The following is a 24,688-nucleotide window of genomic DNA, read 5'->3' as shown; positions in this document are numbered from 1 at the left end:
GATTTTGACAGTTGGACAGCAAGCTCAGGACCACGCGTTATAATCTGCTTTCTTTTGGGTGCTCCACGCCCACGCAGACTGCTGACAAAACAAGTTCAGGGTGAGCCACCCCCAGCAGCCCTCGCCTGGGTTTTGCTGCCAAAACTCAAGCTTTCTGAAGGTGGCGACTGCGCAGGAAGACGCTCCAGCTGGAGACAAAAAACTGCCTTTGGATGGCAGCACTGGCTTGGGCTAACCTGAGCTGAGCACCAAACCCTGTCCCCGGGCTGGTGGCTACGTGGCAGCTCATCCCCGTGCTGCCCAAGAGGCTCACCGCCTCCCCACCGTGCTGGGCACTTACTTTTGTGCAGCTTGAGAATGGTGTAGGCCATGGCCGTCAGCACCCGCTCTCCTTCCAGGATGTAGATGTCCCAGAGCCGCAGGGTGAGGGTGAAGGGCGTCTGTTCAAACACAAACAAACCCAGCCCGTTAGTACCAAGGCAGCAGCACTCGGCTACGGGACTGCAACGCTGAGCTTAGCGGCATGGCTACGTCCCCTCGCACCAAACATGCACCCCGGTGAGGCAGCTGGAACTCGTCTATAATGCAAAAATGTATTGTATCATCTAAGGTTTTGATTTAAAGTTAAACTTCCTGGCTTGTGATGGTTGGACTTAGTGACCTGGAAGGTCTCTTCTAACCTTGGTGATTCCGTGATTTTAAGAAACTCGGGTGGCTGCAGTTTGTACAGCTTTCAGCGACAAGAAAGGCAGAGCACATCCATGCCTGAGCTCAATCCCAGGAGGAAGAGACTGCCCTCTGTTTTATGTGAGACAGGGAAGCAGAAAATTGAGACTGTGGATGCACAGATACATTAAATATTGGCCAGCCTCCATCTCATTCTCACGTGTGCCAGCATAAGGCTGCCCCTAAAAATAAGGCAGTCTTGTCTTGGGTTTGCCAAATTAGCCTCGGACAAATCAGGGTAATTTTCTCATGCTTTCATATGTCTCCAGTGCACAGCCTGCTCATTTGTGTGTAACTGCTGCAGTGCAATTTGTTCGGGTTTGTGCCTCCAGCTCTTCTTCTCCATACACGTGTCCAGAGCCAAAGTGAGGTTAATTGCCTCTGCACGGCCGCAGCAGCACCAGCGGGCAGGAGAAGCAGCTCCCAGTGGGCAGGAGAAGCAGCTCTCTGAGCCGGGAGGCTCCCAGCACTGCTGCAGGCCCAGCTCCCAGCTGCTATTTGCAGTGGGGCTGTCGGAGTTTGCTTGTCATCCACCAGGAATGACAGGCGGTTATTCTTAGCTTCTCCCTTGCTGAATTTCCTGCCTTATGGGAGCGTGCATAACATCCCACCTTATATATTATTAAAACCATCTTAAAATTATGATACTTCCTCCCCATTCGCTAGTAGAAAAACCAAGCGGGTTCAGCGTGCGAGCAGGTGGCAGAGAAGGACACAGCCCGCGGGGTCCTCACCCGGTCGATGAAACACTGCAGGAACCACTTGGTCGTGTAAATCCCCGTTGTCATCTGCTCCTTGTCCTAGGACGAGACAGCAAACAGAGACCCGTGTTTCAGCAGGCAGGCTGCGGGCAGCTCGAGTGATTTGCGGGGCTTCCTGGGGGTGGGCTGGGTGATTTATTGACGCTGGGGTCTGGGTGCAGGTTCTGGCTGTGGCTTGTCAGGCTTCTTGCCTCCCACACAAAGGACCCTGCTTTAAATGGCAGCATTGAAGCCCCGCTCTGGTTCTTTATTCACTGAGTAAAGTCTGCAGCCAGGCTTCAGCCATGCCACAGCCGTGGGGAGGGACGTCTAAGAGAAGCTTTCCTGGCCTAATCCCCACCTCAGGGATTTACAGAAACCTCGCAGGAACCAAACCCATGAGATTACCAGTTGTGTTTCCATAGCAATTCCCAGCCCAGCCTCTCAGAGCACCACAGAAACGAGGACCCCCAGGCATCCCACCCACAAATCCACACCTGCACAGCCAAGCCATTGCTCGCTCCCCGCTGCCCCCACCTAGTAACTCCACTTCCCCGGCAGCTACACCTTCTGCCAGGGCAGAGGCACTGGAGAGGGAGCTGTGCCTCTTGTCAAGTGTTAAAAAAAAAACAACAAAATCAGCTGTAGACAGCTGTTAGGGGGAAATGCTTTCTAGGACTGGTACGGAGCACGCAGGCAAATCACCAGCATGGACACCTCCGGCAAGAAAATAGTTGTCCCACCTTAGAGGGCGCACACTAGGCCAGGAAACCACCACTACTGGCACCGACTGACTACCGGAGTCCCTTAATGAAGGCATTTTTGTGCTTGCTGGCTAGGGTTTGAGTTACTCCCATCCTCCCCCCTCTACCCCCAGTGGCTATAATGAAGTGAAAACCTGTCCTGGCTCCGTGTCGCTGACACGGCCAGGGCTGGCTCGCTCGCAGCACTAAGCAGGAGCTGTTTCAGACGATGGCAATATAAACGGCTTTTCCTGGAGCCCTGCCACCGAGCCCCCTGGGAGCATAAGAAACCTTCAGCAGTCTGGCCACTGAATACCGAATGTCTAAAGCAAACGCAAAGGGGGAGGAGAGGGGGGAAAAAGGGAGCAGGTGTTGCCAAGCAGTCACCCAGCCGTTGGACCGCAGTCGACGCGTCCTGCAGACACCCCTCCAGCCACCAGATGGGCTCGTGCCAGCTGCTGGAGAAACACAGCTGGACACAGCAAGCCACGGAAACACGCAGCACATCTCACGCTGCTCCAGAATCGGGAGGGATTCTCCTGCCTTTCAAGCAGCAAAGCAGGGCAGGGAAGCGTTAAATGAAAGCACTCGGGGCTAATAACTGTTCAAGTAAAACTCCAGACATTCCAGCATTGCACTTTGGGCTTCGCAGCCGGTCTAGTAAGGCGGTGTTGGCCTCACTGCTGAGCCACGGCTCCTCCTGCTGCAGTCTCTAAGCCCTCCTGCCTGGCTCTGCTCAGGAAGCCTTCCAATTTTAGCAGTCCCTGCGCTAATGATAAACAGCAAGCAAATGACAGCCACTCCCCTGAGCAAGATTCCTGGGAAAAACAACTTAATAAACGCTTGCCTCTGTGTGGCTGAAGCAGCCATATAGTTAGAAATATGCTTAGTTGTGCGTGTATTTAGCAAAACATTACACTAATTGCTTTGGCATTAAAATGCAGCATTAGTATGGGAAGACTGATAACAAAGAGCTACCATGTGCTTCTTCAGCTTCGGGAACAGTTTGCTTAAAATCTGCTCATGGTGAGCTTGAAATCTCTGCAGCTTCGGGAACCCGGGAATGAAAAAACCTACAGGAGAAAAGACAAGAGGAAAAAATCAGAAGAGCTCTGGGAGCAAGCGGTCGCAGGGGCAGCCTGGTTTTGCAGACATGCATTCCCTGCGTGTCTGTGCCAGTGTGGGTACAACACCGGCTTGCAATCTGGAAGAAGATGCACTTGACAAGCCCACAGTGCATGCGTTATCAAACCTCCAGCAGGCTATCCAGCCCTGAAATCCCAGGATCACAGATAAAGCAGTGCTTTAGTAAAGAGCATAAAAGCAAGGCCAGACCCGGAGCAGGCTCTGTCGGGGCTCCTTCACAGAAGCCATCCAGAGTTATCAAACCGTAAGGGCTAGCCCTCCACTTCTAAAATAATCCTCTGCACAGATGACTTCTAACCACAAGTAAGATCAAAGGAACTTTCATGTGGTTGAAGAAAAATAATACAGCCCATTTGGTGGAATTGCATCTTCATAAAAATATAACGGCACGTAGCTCATGGCGTACAAAAACCAGCATTATGTGCTGCTCTTGGATGTGCTTCTATTAGGCTTTTTAAAAACTTGTAAGCTTAAGTTAATGGATTGCCAAGGGCAAGGCGCTTTGGAGGGAAGATATCGCCTCTGCAGCAGCGTTAATTACTGAGTATTAGAGGCTGGTGCTGATAAACCGCGTTCTTTGATGAACCTGTCTGCCTGGAGTGGAGTTCAGCTCCGTACTCTGTTCACGACGGCATGTAATTAAGCTTTACCTGCTTTAAAACGAGTACCTAAGGAGAAGCAAGGCTCTCCTGACCAAATTAAACAGCAGCCTCCAGCCTTCTCTCAGCAAGCCTCCAAAGGGAGAGTTGCTGCCTGCATCCCTCTCATCCTTACCATGCATTGCGTGCTTCTGGTTGGTCAGCAGCTGTGCCAGCGCCCAAAACGCATCCTCTTCATTCAAGTACATCAGCAGGATGGCTGCGATCTGACTCATCCCTTGGCAGTAGCTCACCTCCTGCAAGAGCCAAGGGGGCACACGTGCTCGCACGCCACTTGCGGTTCTCTGTGCAACCCCGTCAGACCCCAGTGATTCTGTTGCTGGCAAAAAGGTGCACATGAGGACCCAGGGGATGGGGCAGCACAGATCCTGGTCCCCTCCGGACCCGTGCTACTGATGCTGCTATGCCAGGACGGCTGGGAGCAGCTCAGGTTGCCTGTGCCTCCCAGTCCTATTTCAAGGTCTGTCCCGTTTCCAGGTCTTTACTGTTTATTCTCAAGTTTACAGTTCCCATATGTCTGCAGAGTCTGCCATATGGTCTACAGCGTCCCACCTGCAAGGCTTTAAAATCTCCAGGCGCCTCCACACGATGGTTAAAACCAGCACGCAAAGCACTTCTCCCTCTTTCTCCCAGTCTAAGTCAAGAGCCAAGCTCTGACCCGGGCCTTTGAAAAGCCTTTTGGGTTTGCATCATCTGCTGAACAGCACCTTCCAAATGTTTATGCAAGACTTTAACGATGCCAAAGAGCCAAAGCTGGGGGGTAGGTTAGCAGGCGACTGCTTCTGCAGTGGACTGGACCCAGCTCACCCCACTGCCACCAGCCTCACCGGAGCCTAGTGGTGATGAAAAGAAATGGGCTTGAGCAGCCACAAGCCAACCCCTTAGTGGTGCCCACAGCTATTTCTGGGAATATGGGAGGGGATGCCCAACAGCACGTGGCTCCAATGCTACCTGGGACTCCTTCAGCCATGGAAGTACTGAAGTAGTTAAAAATTAAATCAATCCGGTAAGCTTTTATCCAGTCATCAGCACAAGGGAAGGCAGGGGCTTTGTTCCTTTGACTGCCACCCTGAGTCACCTGTGCCTCCTGGGGTAGCTGTGACCCCCTGTGGATGGAGGCAGTGCATTCAGCAGCTAATTTAGGGCTGTTCTGCCTATTGCTAAAAGTGGCTGGTTTGCTGTAACAAACCAGCATTTTCAACAAGGATGCTACTAAGCACATGACAAGTCAGGAACATGATGGGCAGACGAGCCCTCTGCCAGGAGGACGGTTTGTGGAAAGCCAAAGAGCAATTCCTTGTTTTGTGCTGGCACTTGCTCAAACCAAACCTGTGAGGCATCCCTTTACCGTGTGAAAACACAAACAAGGGAATGAAACAGCTGGGTGAAGAAACCTGGGCTTATTCTGCCTGTGAGCCTTGCAGCAGTCCGTACAAACCAGCAGTAGGACTCCAGCTGGGCTTGCCACTGCCTGACATATACACACCTGCCAGATATGTATATATACACGGATCAGGACAGTGCTTTGCACTTTAACTGGACTAACTTACTACTTACAGTGTTATAAACAGAGTACGCCGACAAGACGTGGAACAGAGCCTGTTGCCTGGGGAGAAAGAAGAAGGACACTAAAATGAACTGCCCACACAAACAGTGCTCAACACACCCGTTCATCGGGTTTGGAGCATCAGTGCTGGCTTTTTAGTCGTCTGGAAGCCACTGAGGCAGCAAGTGTTTTACAGCTGAACTCAATGCCTGCAGCCCAAGCCTCACCTCATGCCCGTGGTTTTTGGGCAGAGGTGGTTCTGCTCTCCTGTGAGCTGCTCCCAGCCCCAGGGCTGGAGGCCATCCCGGCCAGATCTCAACCCAGCCCCACTGCAGCCAACTTACCAATCCCCAAAGAGGTGTCTGAAGCCTCAAAAGCGGTACTCACTTCACTCCGTAGCGGTCCCGAAACATGATGTGGTTTCGGAAGGTGCGGTTAACGTCCAGATCTATCTGCTTGATTTCCGAGGACAAGCTCTTCGCTTGTTCTTTCATTTGCTGGAAGGGAGAGGGGCAGAGGAGAAGAAGGAGTCATGCCTCGTGTAAGCCCACCACCTCCCGCCGGGCGGGAGACGAAACATCTCCCCACAGCAGAAGCGGCAGCCCGTGAGGTGCAGGGGGGCCGCAGCGCGGTCCGGACAGCGAGCGGTGATCTGCAGGCTGGGGGTGAAGGGATGGGGAGCAGCAACCACAACAGGCCGCAAGCTCACCTCCTCACCGAGGCAGAGCAGAGGCGGCCGAGCACGACATGTGTCCGCACAGCGGGACGAGGGCCAGCATGTCTTGCCCATCCCAAGGGACCCCCGAGGCACGGAGCTGGCACACCCCACTCGCCCACCGCCGCGGCCTGTGGTGATCGCACCGCAGTCACCACCCCCACTGCCACAGCAGCTGGGCCCAAACAAGCCCTCGCTCGTCTTCAGACACACACGAGGAGTTTTCAGAGCTGAAAACCCTTACAATTAAATTTCACTGGGAAATTAGATTTACTGGGATTACTGGCGCCCGGCCTGGCACTCTCTCTCGGGGCTATAGCGAAGCACCAAGAGCTGTCGGTGCTGAAGGATGGGTGCACACCTGTAGCCAGCACATGGACACACGCGTGCCCACAGCACCGAGTCCCTGAGCTCTTCAGGGGCTTGGTCACAATAAAGTCCAAAGTATTAAGACTTTGGTTTGTCTGGGAAGTGATCCCTACTTCCCCTGCAGAAGAGAATCCCACTGGGTTTAAGGAGTTCGTCCTGAATCCCAGAAAGGCAGTTCTGGGGTACTGCCTTGTGCTGGAGCAATTGCAAGGCACTGGCAGAGTACAGAAGAGGAGCTGAACTCAAAACTGAGGATCCCCACATTCCCCCCACGCCAGCTTATCATTTAAAGCAGTGCCACCTGGAAAAAGGACTGAAGCCCAATTTAAAAAAATAAAATAAAGAAATTTGTACCAAAGCTAGGCCCACCCGAACCAACCGTACACTCAGGAGTCCCAAAATTGGACAGATGGAACTTTAGGAAAAATTTCTTTGGCGTGAGGGTGGTCAAAACACTGCAACAGGCTTCCTGGCAAGGCAGTTGATGCCCCATGCCTGTCAGTGTCGAAGAAGCATTTGGATACCAGCCTCATCGTTATGCTTTAACTTTTGGCTAGCCCTGATGTGGTCAGGCTTTGTGATCTCTGAAGGTCCCTTCCAGCTGAACTACTCTGCTCTGCGGTGCTCCACAGGTAAAGCCACCACAGGGTCCCCTCACAGCTTGTGTTTTGCTCCAAGCAGGCAGGCAAGGACCATTCTGGTACTGCTAAGCAAGCCTTTAGGTACTGCTTGTGATCACAACACCCTCCTTCAACATCCCCAGGGTTAGCTGCATGAAAACATTACATTTTGTGACTGCTTTCAGGCAGCCTGAGATCCCCCAGTAGGGTAGGGGCAGCGGAGGTGAGCAGCAAGCCTAGGGTCAGATCCCCTCCTCACTGGGGACTGAAGGTAACAGAACTGCAGGGACGCTTCATCACCCGCTCGGAAGCTCCTTTGGATGCTTCCCAGCCTGCCACAAGGGGCCTGCAGGTTGCTGCTCACCTCCCGAGGTGGCCACACCAGTGCTGGGGGCACCACAGCTTGTTAGCAGCTGGAGGCTGGGCAAAGGAAATGTAAGTCCGACCTTGAAAGCAACTGTGTATGGAGGGATTCTTTTGAATTACTGCCTGAACAAGACAAGGCAGGGTAAGAAACATGACAAGAGAATGAGGATCTGATAAATGCTATCATTTCCCTGCTTTAAATCCTGGGCTCTCTGCATCCCCCCTTGGCAGGGTGCGCACCCTGCGCCACCTGAGTTCAGAGTTCCCTGCTGAAGACCCTCGTTTTCCCCACTAAAAGAGCACAGAAATCTCTCAAAGCCTGAAAAGAAAAAAGAAAAAGAAAACACACCACCTGTATTTTGACATTCTCTTCTTTGAGCCTCCCCAGACTTGGCTTGAAAAAGCACCACACCTGCCTGGGAAAGCAAGCGTGTGCCGAGCCGCATGTGCATGTGAGCAGAGCTTCTTGGGCACGGCTGCCAAACACAAAACCCAGCTACACTGAGAGGACCCTGATGAAGAGACGGAGAGCACCCACAGCTCCGAGGGCAGCTCCTGGGCCAGCTGCTTCCTAAAACGTTGCACTGAGGGGATCTTTCCCAGAGCCACCTGCAGGCAGCAGGACTCTGCTCTCCCCCAGCAATAGGTCTGCCCCAAGGGGCAGCAGTTACTTCGAGGCCATTGGGATCTTTTTGTGCCCCAGCTTATCCCCAGGGAGATACGGCAGCCTTGGGGCCAGCCCCTACAGGACAAGGGGCTGAGACTGACTCTTGGTTCCTTCTGAAAGCAAAATCTCTCTTCCAGGAGGTGCCCCTGACCCTCTTCTGGAGCAAATTAATGGAGAGCTAATTGCTGGCGGCAGGTGGCACCAAAGAGGAGGAGGATTAAGAAGAGCTTTTGGGGGGCTGCGTCCAGCAAAGCCTATTAACCCTGAAGCTCCTGCTTATGGCAGACCCCCCTCTGGAGCACAGATAAACACTCCTCGTGACTTTCATTTGTTTGCTTTGCTTCGCTGCCTGCACGGCACAGCTTCCCGGGAGGGAGCGTGATAAGAACCTGCACGCTGGGAGAGCTTCATTATCCCTGCTTGGGGCAGCGATCCCAGCCCCTGCTCCCCGAGCCCCCTCACGTGGCTCCATCCCAGCAGCACATGGCTATGAACATCCCCGCTTGACTAGCTACGCCGAATTAGCATCGCCCTGCTTATTAAGGAGCCGTTTCAGAAATGCCCACAACCTGCTGGACGCAGCACATAACCTCCTGCCTCCAAAAAGCGGGACAGCCTGCTCCTCGCCCCGCACGCGGCTCTGTCACACTCGGGGCTCTGTCACAAGAAACTCTGCTGCTCGGCCGCCCGGCTGGTGGTGCTGGAGGTGGTGCAGATGCGAGCAGCCAGCCAGCAGGGTGCTGCGGGCTGGTAGGGGTGCGCGGAGCTGTGCTCGGGGTGTGCGCGGCCCCCCGGGGAGCCTGCTTGGCCTCTGAGCTACGCTCACGCAAGCTACGTCGTGAAACAGGTGAGGAAAAGAAGCTAGGCAGCGTAAAGCAGCCTAGACATCTGGAGTGAAAAATAATAAAAAAAAAAATACAGCAAGCCCCATTACTTGAATTGCTGTTCAACACACGCCACAGAAATCGTTTGATACCAAGAAATCCATAGAAAAGTCTGCAGCATGAAGAGCTCTGGGAGGAAGCAGTGCAAGTGGGACTTTGCTCCTATCTGCAGAGGAAACAATGGAAATTGATTTTTAATAGAAACTTTCCAGATAGCACTCCTGTGATGACGTCTGAAGATAAAAGGCGACACACACCAGCTGCTTCAACCCAGGCTGTTTCAGTTCTTCCTATGCACTTCCAGCTGCACAGCTAAGTCATAAACTGCTCAAAAATCCGCCACGGGCTTTAAGATCTGCTCTCGCTCCGCTGTAATTGGCTTTCTCGACTACTGCCCCTTCACAGGCTGGTTCAAGGCTTCTGACCTTGCTGAAAGCTTCACAACGCCCCAAGTGAAGTTTTAAAGCACACCGAGGGGCCCGGGGCACCCACATCTGGCACCCACCTGCTTCAAGGTGCTCGTGGCCACTCCATGTCCCTCCTTTTAGCTCGGGGAGCCACCACGAGCAGCACCTTTGCTTTCTGTCCCCTCTCGTTCCCCGAAGATGCAGTAACATCTCCAGCAGCTTCGCCAGCCGCTTCCAGCAGAAGAGGTGGAAGCAGCACGCTGAGGAAAGCAGCCGGCCAACAGATCCCTGCCTGACATACGCGAGGATAAAGAGTTTATCCCCCTTTTGTCCTCAGCCCTCGCTGATTTGAAGCCTTTCCTTTCCAGAGGTCTCAGCGGTCGCTGCAGGGACTCAGCCCCACCACCACCGCACACCACCTCGCTGCCTGCGAGTGAGGACGTGGGGGCTGGGTTCCCCCACCCCAAAAAGCTTCCCACTGGGAATTCTCGCGTCCCTCCCACCCATCACAGATGGAGACGGAGATACCCACGTCCACCGTGAATCCCAACCTGCTCCCGTTGCTCGTGCTGGAGCCGTACCTCGTATTTTCCTTCGTTCTCCTTCTTCATCTTCTCGACATCCAGCAGGAGTGACCAGACCTGGCCTCGCACCTGGAGTGGGATGCCCTTGTACACTCGCCGACACATCTGCCAGGAGGAAAACACGTGTGTGAGCGTGCTGCAGCCTCCTGGCACGGCGAGGCTGAGCAGCTTGGCTCTGCAAGCCTTCGGTCTGAGCTGGCACGGCTCTCACCCTGAGCAAGGTAACAATGTGTGCGCTATCTCTGGAGCAAGCATGGGGATCAGGGATGAACATCTGAGTGTCCCCCTCCTGCCTCCGTGTGTGCCTTTCATGCATTTCACAGATGCCTCTTCCCTTTTTCTTGTTGTAAGGCCCCCTCTCTCTCTGAATAGACCATTAAATTTCAATGGGAAACAGAAAAAAAGAGCTTTTGTTCCATCCCTGACTTCTCCCATTAAAAGAACACTTTAAAAACAAAAAGCGCCTTACATCTGAACATTTTCCACGCTTTCATTCATCCCACCCTCAAAATGCCCTGCAGCTGCACTGCAAAGCCAACTGCAGCATCCCTCCCAGCTCCTGGGGCCGTGGGGGTGCTGCAGGATGCGCTGCGTGTGCCCAGGCTCCAGCCACAGGGGCTCACGTTAGGACAGGATCATTTCCTTGGGGCTGGGGGACCCCATAGGACCAGGCGTGCTCACGCAGGCAGAGCACAGCAGGTCCACGTCCCACCAAGTGATCAGTTCGTGCCGCCTGGTTTAAACCTATCCGACCTCCTCCAAAATCCCTCTGCTTTTTCCAGGAGGCTGGTGCAAGAGAAGGGCTGGGACTCAAGGGAAAGCATCGAGGCGGGCAACGTCCGCAGCAGGTTTTCTGGTCGTGGTCCTGCAGCTCTGCCTTCCCCTCCATCTGCTGCTGCCACCTTTCCTTCCTGGTGCATCTCGCACAACCAGCTGCTTCTCTTCTCACCTGAATTTTTAGCACAGGCCTGGGCACAAGGTTAAAGACTCGCAGCTCTGCTCTGTCGCTGCCTGCACTGTGGCATGATGCTCACTGAGTTAGGGGCTGGGCAAAGCTCTTGGCCCAAAGAGCTAGTGTGGGATGAGGCAGGAGGCCTCATTTATTTTATTTATTTATATTTATTTCCGAAGCATTAGGAGAGATCAGCTGACAGTTGCCAAGGTAGAGCGAGATGCTCAGCTCGTGGGAAGAAAATTATTTTGTTTTGCATTCTCTGAAGTGGTATTGTTGTACCGTAACGAGCACAGCCCGCGCTGGCGTGTAGCAAACGTCTCTAATGATTTTCTCTGCATGAGAGTGCAGCAGGAACAAGGGAGTTACCAAACATGCTACCATCGAACCAAGCCGAAATGCCTCTCTGTCATTTATCCGAGGGCTTGCCTCCTCCCCCAGCCTCCAAAAGTGCAAGTGATAAAACCTCAGTGCCGTGAGTCACGCGGAGTAAAAATGAGCAATTTTCCTCCTTCGGGAGACTTGAAGGAAAACAGGGAAGTTCTCAGTAAAAGAGGCAATGGTGCGGGGAAGGAAGCGCAGGTGATGGGAACCCCACTCCACGGGAAAAATGAAGAACCCTCAAGGTCACCACCTCTTGGCTCTAATAAGCTGCTCAGTGCTTGCAGCTGGGGAAGGAGGGCCAGGACTGTGACCCATGCAGACAAACCCCAGCTCAGGAGGAGGAGCGAACACCTTGGTGCTTTCCAGCTGGAGATGCAGGTGGCTGAAGCGATGGCTCAAGGTGGGCACGTACATTTACCACAACAGCCACCTCTGGGAAAGAGGAAAGTGCTGCCTGCCTTCGCTTACATCAGCATAACGAAGGAGGAAGCCAGGAGTCCTTGTGAGGAAACCCAACAGAGAAGTCCTCCCTTAGGAAGTGCCTGGGCTTCCCCTTGCTGCCAGGGCAGACGGAGCTGCTGGAGAAAGGAAGGTGAGAGCCTGAACCCCCCAAACAGCTCAAAATACATAATGCAGCAGGGAAATATTCTTTTTTTTTTTTTAGCAAGTCCTCTGGTGAACCCCAGAGGTGGAGCCTTCCACCACCCCGCTGGACATGCAGCAAGGACGATGCAGCTGTGATGGCCACGGCACAGAGGCTTGCCCGCTAGCACAAGCCCTTTCCTTCCCTGGGCTATTCCTGCTGGCAGCACTGCAGCGGGGACAAAACCTGACTGGGACAGCCCCTGCCGTGCCAAACGTCACCAGGCTGTCCCCAGCAGGAGCAGACCGCTCCCTGCCGGGGGTCTGTGCCTGTCCCTACAGAGCCCCGATTCATCCCAAGCCACCCAGCAGCCCAGTGACCTTTAGTAGAGACGAGGCCACGCCTGCGTGCAGAGGGCGGCTTTGTCTAAAAACCTGCCATCTCTGGCCAAAGCCATCCCTCTCCCAAGGTCCTGCTCCCCGCAGCCTGCGCACGGTGCAGACAGAGGTCACGGCCTCCCCTCAGCTCTCAGTCCTGCGGGACCGATGCTTCTGGCTGAAATCCCGTTACTCCAGAGCTACAAGGAGCGAGTTATCCTGCTGTCGGAGCACACCCAGCACGGTCTTTTTTCCCCTAAACTGTGCTGCCTTAACTGTGCATGCTTATGTAGCACTATCAGGGCGTTTCCTAGCATCCTAAACCCAGTCATATAGGTTAAAAGAGCAGGGGAAGGGACACATCACCTGGTGCTGCGCCCTGAGTTAGACGATTTAATACTTTGTCACAGGTCTGGCACACATCAGTGCTGCAGGGCCACGTGCTCTTTGCATGCACTTGGGCATTTTCTCATCCCTTCCCTTGTGGCAGCCAGGAGACAGCACGTAGAGCCAGGGAAGGGCAGCGTGACATCAGCCTGGCATCCATGCTAGGAACAGCCCCGGTGTCACTGTTTGTGCTGACATCAAATCCCACTGCTATAAAGCGTGGCTGGAACAGCTCCGCAGACAGCTCTGACAGGGTGAGAAGCACCAGGAGCCCCAGGGCATCGCTTTAATTACGGCAATCCGAGTTGTTGCTCGTCTCCGAACAGGTTATACCAGGAGTGATGTTAGGTGTAGCCGTGCCCCACTGGGCCAGGCCACAGAGCAGGGCTTCTCCTGCCTTGTTCCCTAGCATCTGTGGCAGCCACGGCAGGCAGCCAGTGGCCAGCAGCACACGGGGCCATGCTGACACGCTGCTCAGGGAGCAAAACCCAGGCGTGCAGCCTTCCCCAGCTTGCAGCCACTGCTGAACCAATGCCCCCAGGCTGGGGGACACGGGACATGCCTGGGGAGGGCACTGCCTTCATGGATGGGTGTCAGAGATGGGGGAAGGACAGGTCCACCACAGCCCTTCTCTCCCAGAGAAAGCCTGCAGGTCCTCTTGGGGCAGCTTTTGGTCCACCCAAGAGCAGTTCAGCAGCTCACACCCCTCCCAGCTGCGCAGCACATGTTTCACAACAGGCAAGCCGAGGCAAGGACCTGAGCCCCACGCAAGTGCTGAGAGATGCTGCAGCACACACCCGCCTGCACGACGAGCCCAGAGCCCCTCTGCACAGGCTCTATCAAAAGGAAGATCAAATATAAGGCTCCTGGCGTCAGCAAGAGGTTTTTTTCCCTAAGACAACATCCGAGCCTTTATTAAAATAGCAGGCAGACGGCGTCTTGTGACACTTGGGCTTCTGTCACAGCAGTGAAGTGCTGAAAACAAACGTGAAGACGAACAGCCACGCAGCTGACAGGCTGACTGCTCAGGGAAGGAACAAGCCCAACCTGCTGCTCACTGCAAAAAGCAGATCAAGAGCTCGTCGTGCCTCCTTAGCTAGGAAAAAATGCAAAGTGTTTGACGGGCATCACTGTGCTCCCAGCAGCAGGTTCTCCTTTCTCTGCTGTCCTTCCCAGTCCATTTATGAGCTGCAGGCAGCCGTCAGCTCGTGGCAACACGCATCTCCAAGCGGCCTCTCTGCTCCCACAGAGCACAGGGTGGTGCAGCATCTCTCCTTCAGAAAAAAAGGATGCAAACAGCGTAGCGGTCCACACAAAGGACAGACAGGGAAGGAAAAGCAGCCAGGTGAAGGATGAAACCTGATTTTTTTTTGAAAGCACTTCTTGTTGTGCTTCCTAGGGTCTTGCTCCCTGCCACCTGGCACTGAGCACGGGGCTGTGCAGCAGCTTGAGGCACTCGCTGGTGGCTACCAGCAGCAGCACAGGGTGGCCTGCGAGCAGTGCCACCGGGCTGCCAGGACCATCAGCACCGAGTCAAAGCTCCTTTATGCTCCCTCCGTCCGCTGAGGGGGCTGACGCCGGCTGCCAGGGCAGCCAGGCTCGAGTCCTCCAGGGGACAATGCCTCTTCTGTGTCCAGGAGTCATGAACCATTTAGAGGCTGGTATAAATAATAACGTCATTTATTCCATGACAAGAGCTCTGCGGTTTTCTGACACAAAGACCTGCAAGAGGCCTGCTGGTAGATGGCTGTCAGGCACCTCGCGAGCTGAACACCAAAAGCCAAGAAGCAGCTGGGTGGTGAAAATCCTGCTCGGCTCCTGGGGCCTCACGTGGGACCCCCGTCCCTCGGGACACCCCAAAGCGTGCCATGCAGGCAGCATTTAGGAAACCATTTTTAATAACACTCATCTGAACAAGGCCTCCCCTCTACCGGTAAACCAGCCAGCTCAAGGAAAGATTGGAAATTTTCAAGACTAATGGGTAGAACCAGGCAATATTTTCCAGTGATCTCTGGTTCCTCTCTCAACGTTTTGAGAGCCTGGTTCACAGGCTGCACCATCACATCCCGCCTTGCACACGCTCTTCTTTTCCACCTCACCTTGTCACTGTTTCTGTATTTGCCCCATTTCTTCAGCATCTTCAGCCACTTGTCCACGCGTTCGATTTCCTGCTGTTTTTGCTGGTGTGAGGGGGAAGAAGACAAGACAAATGTAAGAAAAAAAGTCCCAGAACATGCTTCCCGAAAGAATAAAACTTCATTCTCTTTAGTTTGAAATTTCTCACAGCTGAACTTTGCATTCAGCTACATGTAAACACCTTTTGCTGGGGCCAGGAATAATCCAGAGGTGTTTGCAGGAGCTGGCAATTTCAACCCACGGTCATTAAAAACGCAGTGTGTAAACAAGGAGAGGCACAGGCTTGGCAGACAGAAAGCATTTCCAAGAGGAGCATCCCTCGACAACAAAATCCTTCTGGGTTCAGTGAGCCTTGGACCATTCTGCATCACCTCTGCCAGAAGGCAGGTGGACATGACATGCTTTAGTCCCAGCTAGCAGAATCCCAACGGAGAAGCCAAACATCCATAAACCAGACCCCAAACCAGTCCCTCGGAGGCAAGGTATTTTATTAGATGAACCGAAGCAAAGAGCTGTTACTGGCCACAAAAGCCCGCTCACAACCCAAGCTCCCACCGACACCTCCGCTTTCCAGGTGAGCTTTAACCTCCTGCAGCTGTGGCACGGTGCCCAGGGAGGCTCGGCTCTGTCTCAGAATAAAATGGCTTTCTTTCTGCAAGCAGCCCCGTGTCCCTGCAGGAGGATGTGCTGCCAGCTCGGGGCACAGGAGGATGGAGCAGGGTTACCCTCAACCTCTGTGGTCTTCCCCCGTGCCTTCAGTCCCTTTCTAAGCTGCAGCCATTCAGTGCCATACCACAGCCCAGTTGAGGGAAGCTTTTCCCAGGAGGAAAAAATGTGCAAAATGTGCTTTAAAGTGTGAGATTTCACTGCAGCGTGGAGGAAAAGAGGTGCCTGACACTACAAATAAAAGCTCCAACAAGCAGTCCTGGAGCTGCAGCATGCACAGTCCCCCCCCTCTGCTTGTTGCACTCTCGCTTGCACATTCGTTTCCCTAAAAGCAGGCTGACAAGGATCTGAGAACCACATCAGCAAAGCCGACAGCTCTCACCTTCTCCTCCAAGGCGGTGCGGGTCGGCAGCTCCTGCTCACTGGAAAAGCAAGGGGTGACAAGGTTAGCCTGGGGGTGAGCAGGGAAAGGAGCACGGCGTGCTGCGGGTCCCTCTGCAGGGAGCCACGCGGCTCCAGGGCTTGGTGCCTGTCCTGCAGCTGCCCCTCTGGGCCACAGCCCGCCCAAGGCACCAGCCAAAACTCCGTGGGAGCTGCTGGGGGGATATCAAGCATGGATACTGCTGGAAACCCTGTGCACACTTGGGCATCCATTAAAAAAAAGCAGGGGAATTTTGAACAGCAAGTGCTTTGAATCCCCCCTGCTGCAGCCAGAACAGCCACTGCTCTTACTTTTGTTGTACATCTGAGAGAAAAGTCGCTCTTTAGATGTTCTCCCCAGCCAAGCGGTGTGCATTTAATCCCTTTGTGCCCTGCTTAGAGCAAGGATTTCCTCAGGGAAGGAAGAATGATCAGATATCTCGTCTCTTCTCTTCCTACACAGCCCTGCAGCAGCAGGGGCGAACACAGGATGATCTCCTTCAAACAAATGCCACAGGCCTCCAAGGAGGTGCGTGAGCAGCAGCCTGCAGCTCCTGACACCAGGTGATGGGAAACCACTCTTCCCCAAAGAGGACAGCAAGGAAAAGGACATCAGGACATCCTGACACCCCCCACCTTTAAAAAAAAATAATAAAAAAATACCTTTCCTACTGAGTGGTTATCTCAAAACCTTTTGTTTTGTTTCGCTCATGAAGGTCCCCATGAGCATTTTGAGGCAGTTTTGGAGGGCTCTGAACGTTGCCTTGCAGCAGACTCAAAGCAGAGTGTTTCCCCCCCAGGGTGGCTGAGGGAGGAGATGCCCCCAGCCTCTCCTCCAGCATCTGGGGCTGCTGGAGCCAAGGCACAGAGCAGCCCGGAGCCCGGGCACCCCGCAGGAGCAAGCGCTGGGAGGGCAGGAGAGGAGCGCAGGACTTACTGCAGGAACCCAAAGCGGTCGGTGACTTTGTAGAGCGTGAAGTCGGCATCTTCCCACGGGTCAATCTCAGCTCCCTCCTGCCTGCCCTGGGAGCAGAAGGGATGCCCGTGAGCCACCTCCAGCAGCGGGAATACCCCGGTGCCCACACCCCGCTCCCCCCAGCCCCAGCACGAGCACAGAGCAACAGGCCCGGAGACTAAAACCTGTTCTAAGGAGGAAAACACGATGCAAACATGAGAAAAATCTGCACCACTCAGCTTCATGGGGGTGTATCTCGGTGCTGATGGGCACGGGGCAGCCTGGTTTTAGGGGGCACCAAAGCACTGGAAGCCCAGCACCTTTCAAACTATGGCCTGAGCCAGAGGATGGGATCCACGAGGAAATCTGGGGACAACGTGAGAGGGGATGTGCGGGCAGGGAGAGACTGGTTATGGTGGAGATGCTTTGGTCACCCCTGCTTGACCACCTGATTAAATAGCTGCAGCCTTATTGCTGGGGGAAAGGACGAGCTTGGTACCTTCTCATACTTGGCGACGATCTCCGCTTTTTCCTGGGTTATTAAAGTGTCTATGTCTTTCTTCATGTCAGAAGCTGTAAGGCAGAGGGAAAAAAAAAAAAAAAAGAGGGGAGATAAGTAAATGTGTACACAGCATGGGAAATATTTTAGGCAAGTGCTAATAAGAAAAAGCTTTGCTGACAACTTCAGCTTCCAGCCCTATCCCAAAGCTAAAATTAGGCTGAGATTGAAAAGCCTCCGTACAAAGCATGCGTGGAGCTTGCATGCACCCAGCACGCCTGCCAGCTCCTCGCTCCGCACGGGGAGCAACTGAATTTGAGCAAGTGGGAGCTTTGTCTGCAAAGCCGGCTGGAGGATGAGACGCTGCGCCTTTGTTCCAGGCGCACACGTGCCTGTAGGAAAGGCACCAAGCTTTTAAAATTTTTAAAATGGAGATGTGGGAGCCAGCCGTGCTTACCGCAGAGCCCCCGCGCCACGCGGTCGCACGCCAGCTGGGATGAGAGCAAAACGCCCAGCTCTTGCCCTCAGCCCTGGGTGTGAAGCCACCAGAGCGGTAGGGGCATCTGAAGGCTGACTCAACATCAAAGGCAGCGCTAAAAGGAGAAATGTTTGCCTGTGCTGGTTGATGTGTGCACACGATAAACTGGCCTCTGGGCCATCAGCACCCACACACATCCCTACGAGAAGGGCAACGGGGCAGCGAGGTGAGCACAGAGCCCCCACCTGCTTTGTGATCGATGTGGGGCTCGGTCGTCAAACGCATCTCCTTGTACAGGCCCACGGGAGCATCCTCCTGCTGACCAAAGCTGAGCCTGGAGGAGAAGGCAAGAGCAGCTCCACCTCATCCTCCTCCTCTTGGGAGAGCTCAGGAGCTGCCCCACTGCACGCAGCGCCGTGAACGGCCCAGTCAAGACGGCCACGTCACCTCCCCGAGCAGGCAAGGTGCCAGAGCGCTGCAAGCAATGCCACCCACACCTTCGGGCTCCAGGAGCCACCCTGTCCCTGGGCAGGGAGGAGGCAGCGGGGACACCCCCAGCCCACGGGGGACACCCCCAGCCCACGGAGCACGTTCCCAACCACTTTGTAACCAAGCAAACTCCAGCCAGCCCCGGAGCTTTCCATCTGCTGGTAGCTTCCCCGTGCTCCCCTTCCTGCAGCGCTCAGTTCTTATCCCTTATTATTATTTTTTTCAAGTGCTCCCCATGCTTCTGCCGTGAGGCGTGAACCCTGCTTGCAGCGGGGGGACAAGCAGCGGGCAGTCACATCGCGTTACCGCCCGCGTGGCCACGTCTGCACAGGTCCCAGATGGGAAGTTTGCGTTTCAAGAGGAGGGAGGGAACTCAGCTCTAACGGGGTTTTACAAATGGCTCAGAGTTTGGACATTTCTGAACACTTATGAGGACAAAACCTCTTCGAATAGTTTGTTAGAAAGTCAGGCTGCTTCTGCCTGCTCCGAGGAGACTTTGCCTGCTGTAAAAAGATTTGGCAGGGTTGGGGAAAAAACTGTTAAGAGCCACCACAACCTTAAACTATTTCCCCCGCTGCCACACAATGAATCATCCAGTGATTTACCCAGAACATCTGAAGGCTGAACGGCTTTAATAACACAGTCCAGAGATCTCTTGTAGGGCTTGAAGCACGGAGCTTCATGTGGGATCTGTTATGGGAAAACAGCACATAGCGAATCCTAACCAGCTGCAGGGTCAGAAGAAAAGCCCTACCCACCTCATTTTTACTGAGCAGATCAGTTAAAAACATCCTTTTCTATTTGCCCACGTTAATTTGAGGACACACAGGGACCAATGGACAGCATTGAGGCTGATGAGCAACGTTTGAATTGGCCACTCAATGTCAGAAGCGCTATAAGTAAGAGGGAAGGCAAGTAGGAAAGATTGCTGCTTTCTGAAATGAAGACAGACCAGCTCACCTCTACAACCCCAAAGCAAATCCCGCTTGTTCACTCTAAGCTGTCACTGCAAATGAGCGGGAACCCTGGAGCTGCCCTGACCTTCCCCAAGGAAGCACCTCAGTCCACTCTGGGGGTAGGACCGAGCTGGCTGAGGCTCCTCAAAGAGCAAACTCTTTCAATTCACAGCAGGAAGGGAATGTCCCTGTTATTCACTCCCCAACCAGAACAGAGCAAGGACAAATACATTAAACTGCACGTTGTTCTACTCTTCGGAGCCACGGATCTTACTTAAATTGCTCCCCTGGCTTTTGCTTAATGTGTGTTAGTTGTGGCTTCGTTTTTTCACGACGCAAGGTCTGAGTGGCAGCTTCACTGTGTCCTCTGTCATATCTTCATCTTCTCCTTCCTGTGGCTTTCTTCTGAGAAGTTTAATCAGAGGCAAATTTGCTTTCCTGACCCCTCCTTACATCATTTTCCGATTGTAAGGAGGCTGAAGAAATGAGACCCTTCAGGTGCTGCTAAAAATACAAACCTTCTGCAGGCCGGAGGGAAAAATAAACTGTGTCAAATTAAACATGCAAGGTGTTTACGAAGTGGAAATTATTCTGTCTCTAACCTCATGCTGTAAGAGAATAACCAGAGGAAGAGCTACTTGGTGACAACGGAGGGTTCCCACAGCAGAAGAACGCAGCAAGACCACATTTCTTTTGTCCTCAGCCTACGTGAAAGCCTCCCAGGAGCCCCCGACTAATGCAAAGTAGCCCGTTTTGCATCTCCTGCCTGGAACATGCGTGCTGGTTCTTTCTGCTGCTCAACAACTCAAATTTAGAAGACAACTCCAAGGCAGACGAGAAGGTTGATGGCAATGGGGCAAGGCAGAGCTGTGCTCGCTTTTGCTTGGCTGCCCATTCGTGCAGCCAGCACAGGGGGTGCTGGTGGACAAGGCCAGCTGCCACCCCCCGAAATCTCCATGGAAGAGCCAGCAGTGACTGCTTCGTTTGAAGGAAACCAGAACAAACATAGAAAATGCCCTCACATCACAGAAATGGCACCAGGGTAAGAGCTAGCTGCCTGGCTCCAAACCCCAACCAACAACACGGGTTCAATCAGCTCCAGCCCGTACTTACCTCACTTCTCCACTCACATGCACCAGGCTTAGGACTTCTTTTTTTCCCCTAAATACACAACTCCAGTGGCTCTCTCCAGCTGCCCAGTTTTCTCCTGTGGGCACTGTATTTTCCTTTTATTTTATTTTATTTTTTTTGTGACAATCCCATATTGTGGAGCAGCCGTGAACAGGAATGGTAAGAACGCATCAACAGTTTGGGTATTAGATGATTCTGCTGTGATACGAGCAACAAAGCCTCAAGCCACGGAATTTAACTAACAAACAGAGTTCTCAAGTAGTTCCTTTTAAAAATAATGAGTAGAAGAAAAAACCCACAGTCTGCCATCGCCCACAAAATGTGCAGCTCCCGGTTTACGCTTTAAGGGATGAAGAACTAACCCCAGTAACAGCAAGCAAAAAGGATGCTCCGTGAAAACGCGCGGTACTGCCTGCCCACACCGAATACCTACCTAGCCGTGAGCAAATGCAAACTCTTCACAAAACATCGAGGTTTTCCCTAGATGAGAACAACTTTCCTGATACTAATTCACCATGTGGGATTTCAAGTGTTGGCAGCAGCATGAAGGCGTCAGCATCAAACATCCACGACTATGTGCAAACACTCATCTTTAAGTCAAGTTTACTCCCTAAGAAGTCACAGATTTAATTATTATTTTTTTTTGTCCCATAAAATCGTTATCATACGTAACAGTAAATACTTAGGGAAAGTGGGGTACCTAAATCCACGCTCTGCATTCCTTGCCTTTAAAGTAGCCCTTGAACCTCCATGGCGCTGCTGTAGGGCAGCACCAAACAAACTGGCCTGAGGGAAGCTGGCTTTTAGGAGAGCGAGCCCTGTCACCTCAGCTCTTGCTCTTCAGCCTCCCAGCAGCCAAACCCCTCCTGAGCCACAGCTGCTGACTTTTCAGTTTTCTCTCAGCCTTCTTACAAGGAAAATACCAGCTTTTTACAGACGTGCAGATTTTAAACTGCCGTGCTGCACCAGTGCGGGCTGTGCTCACCGTTGCCCTCACCCTTCTGCTGGACAGTAGGTCTGTAATAACCTGGCATGAAGGCTTTCGAGGGAACATGCCAGTAAATCCCCTTTTCAGTAAGCACAGCATCACGTTCTCACCGCTGGACCGGACTCGCGGATGTTCTGCAAAGCAATTTGCCAATATTTCATCCTGCAGGGAAGCAGCCACTCAGCGCGCTCGAGATTACAGCCTCTGTGTTTTGGTTTCTTCTCTGTCTGCGCTGCGCCCACCAGTTACAGCAAATTAAAGGCAAGCACGACACAGGCACGCAGCCAAATTGCAAAATCTCCAGGTCCCTCCCCAAGCGGAGCCATCCCAGCCGCCTGCACCCCTCCTCAGCACACCCCAGGGCAAAGCACTCAGAGCCTCCAGTTTGCTGCAGCTGTTGCAGAAGCGCAATTCAGCGCTGCCCAGCTGCACCCGAGCCCATGAGGACGGGGATTTTAAGGCTGGCTGCCTCTCTGAGCAGCAAGGCACTGATAACTATTGCCCTGAAGAAGAAATGAGTTTGGGTTAAAGGTGTGTTGGAGCCCTGAATGTGCCCAAATAACCTCTACAGACTGCCATAAGGGGAAAAAACGTAGTGAATCAAGCAAGTGTTGCCACACTGTGCTTAAATACTGCGCTAGCTTGCATCAGACTGAAGCTACCGTGGAATAAAGTCACCAAGGTACATACTGGCGACCACATCCACTGCCATCGAAACTAAGCACGCCTCTGTTCCTGTTTCGCCTTCTATTTTAAAAGCATGCTTTAGCTACTTTAAACCTTTAGCTGCCTCCGGTACGAGCCAGGCCCTGCCATTTCCCTGCGGGGAACGTGCCTAGAGGGGCTGAGCTCCAGCTGTTTGTCCCAGGACACCTCCCAGAGCTGAGCCCCCGGTGTCCCCAGGCCGCAATGCCCCGGGCACAGCGGCCACAAGCAGTGCTGGCACTCGAGTGCAGCCCTGCAGGGCCGCCCCACAGCCCCGTGGAGGAGCAGCTCAGAAGAAACAGGCTACAGAGTGCTACAAATCCCCCGGGAGGGTTTATTCAAGCCCACGGACAGGCTCAGTGTGCTTCAGAGCACTCGCAGCCAGCTGTAGGCACAGAGGGGGCAAGCAGCAGGAGCCCACAGCTCTCCCTGGCTGGGGCAGCTCGGCACGCTCCGGGCTGCACCCTGACATCCTCACTTGGCAGGACCCAGGTCCCTCTCTCTGCTCAACAACTGATGGTGACAACAGCGGATGTCGAGCTGTAGGACCTCCAGTCACAGCCGCCTGGTGGTTTTGCTAGAGATTTCAACCCAAACAAACCATGCCGGTCCCCTACCCATGGTTTTAGGCAGCCTCAGCCCCTGGCTTTGATACTCACTCCAAAAGTGGCGCTCGGCTACAGACAGGCCGCAGGAAAGAAAATCAGACCTCCACTGACAGAGTGAATAACAGCTTCAGGAATGAAACTGCTAGCAGGCAGAACGAACCAACATCCAGCAGATCCCATGTGCATGTTTATTTCCTTGACTACGACAAGCCCAAGAGTACGCAGATGTGCTTTTTTGTCTTAAATAGCATAAGGAGTACTAAACCAGCTGAACTACAGGGTTAATGTTTCAACTGTCCCAAGGGTCCTTGGAAATGACTACCTACAGATTCTGCATGGCAGACATGTTACAGAACAGGCATGGCAACGTGACCCGGTGCCCAGCAGCACGCCCTTACCTGAGCCTGGTATCAGGTGCCGAGATGCATCCGTTCAGCCGGAGCTGTGCTCTCCCCTTCGGGCATCTAACCGGCCGCGAGCCTTCCTCACCCGGAGCCGACGTCTCCGCCGTGGGGAGCAACAAATCCTGGGGCACACCGGGTCCCTGGGCCTGGCTCAGGCCCCCCGCTCACTGCAGCTCTGTCCTTGGCGGCCCCGCGGTGCCACAGCTCAGCGCCAGCGGCTGGGAGAAGAGGCAGGCCGGGAGGCTCTCCACACGCGGGCTCGCTCTTCCCACGAAGTCACTGCGAAGGAAACAAGGAGTCGGTGAGCTTTCTGTCCCCGGCACTCCTCAGAGCCCACGATAATTTTGCACCAGCGGACAGGCTGCCTGAGACACAGCCAGCAGAGGATGCTCTGTGCCCTACCCCGGGGCTGGAGAGCTGGGGCTGGCTGAGCTCCTTCCCAGCACGTTCAGTTTCTACCCAACACATCCAAGCAGCTGAAAGCAATTCAAAGGACGGTGCCCAATGTGGAGCTGTTGTGACAGCCTCAAGAACTGGTATTCCTTCCAAATTTTAGCAGCGACAAAGGGAAAACAAAGACACGAAGGCTGTCAGCCTGCGCTCTGCGACGTGTGGGCACGTGCATGTTGTGCAAGTGACTTTGAGGGCTGTGAGCACATCCTGTAGCTTTGGATGCCGAAGCCGAGTGGTGTTTCGGCTGGTGAGAAGCCTTCCCAGGACAAAGCCGATGTCCTGCAGCAGATCAGCCTACGGAGTCCTGCGGCCACAGCTCCAACATTGCCTCTGCTGCGCCAGGATGGTCTGGGGAGGGGATTTTCCTCTCTCAAACAAATTTTTAATTCTCACCTCAAGCAGCCCACAGAAGTAACGCCCTGGTTGCACAAGTGTGACAGGAGACTTGGCTCCGAAGCACGACGCTGCTGTTAGAAATGAGGGGGGAACCACACACGTGCCCGCTAGGGGAAGCACGGCTCAATTCCACCCTGAGAAGCTGCTTCAGCAACAGTCCCACCCGGCCTCACCCCGGAGCACTCGTGATGCACTTTCCCTCCTGTTCCTGTGCCGTCACCCACCCAGCACAGCGCCTCAGAGCCCCCAGGGGCAGGCAGCTTCCCACGTGTTCCTTGCTGAGGCGGACACCGTGAGCACTGAGTAACCTGTAGCGCAGACTATGGTACCTATAACGTTGTCCTTGAGTACCCCATAACATCCTTGCACACGTTGTAATGCAAATTGCTTGCATTTTCCTCTGTCCCCCAATTTACATCAAGTTTGCAAAGCACAATGGAAAGCTGTGGGCATGAGGACGACACTTTGCTGCAAGTATCACCAGACTACGGCATGCGGTGAGACGCAAACATACGGGCCAAGCCTTTTCCTTACAGAAACACTTAAAGG

The 24,688-nt window shown here is 53.7% G+C and overlaps 1 protein-coding gene across 2 annotated transcripts in view; it reads right to left on the bottom strand.

Annotated features, from left to right (window-relative positions):
• The window catches only part of LOC116490309 (USP6 N-terminal-like protein), a 63,242-nt gene that overhangs the window by 3,267 nt on the left and 35,287 nt on the right, over positions 1 to 24,688 (bottom strand). Inside the window, exons 2-13 of one of the 2 annotated variants that reach the window (XM_032189375.1) lie at positions 23,285 to 23,569; positions 17,532 to 17,605; positions 17,015 to 17,100; positions 16,040 to 16,079; positions 14,955 to 15,035; positions 10,170 to 10,277; positions 5,948 to 6,057; positions 5,572 to 5,620; positions 4,130 to 4,250; positions 3,188 to 3,282; positions 1,461 to 1,526; positions 341 to 440 (exon numbers count right to left, since the gene is read on the bottom strand). In XM_032189375.1, coding sequence (XP_032045266.1) covers positions 341 to 440; positions 1,461 to 1,526; positions 3,188 to 3,282; positions 4,130 to 4,250; positions 5,572 to 5,620; positions 5,948 to 6,057; positions 10,170 to 10,277; positions 14,955 to 15,035; positions 16,040 to 16,079; positions 17,015 to 17,100; positions 17,532 to 17,597 — 922 coding nt within the window. In that variant the 5' untranslated portion in view covers positions 17,598 to 17,605; positions 23,285 to 23,569. Of the gene's footprint in view, positions 1 to 340; positions 441 to 1,460; positions 1,527 to 3,187; positions 3,283 to 4,129; positions 4,251 to 5,571; positions 5,621 to 5,947; positions 6,058 to 10,169; positions 10,278 to 10,383; positions 10,726 to 14,954; positions 15,036 to 16,039; positions 16,080 to 17,014; positions 17,101 to 17,531; positions 17,606 to 23,284; positions 23,570 to 24,688 lie in introns of those variants that run through there. The other variant, XM_032189376.1, reaches the window with a different exon arrangement.

Source organism: Aythya fuligula, chromosome 5 (assembly GCF_009819795.1).
Source record: "Aythya fuligula isolate bAytFul2 chromosome 5, bAytFul2.pri, whole genome shotgun sequence".
Lineage (NCBI taxonomy): Eukaryota > Metazoa > Chordata > Aves > Anseriformes > Anatidae > Aythya > Aythya fuligula.
This window is presented reverse-complemented; position numbering and strand designations above follow the sequence as displayed.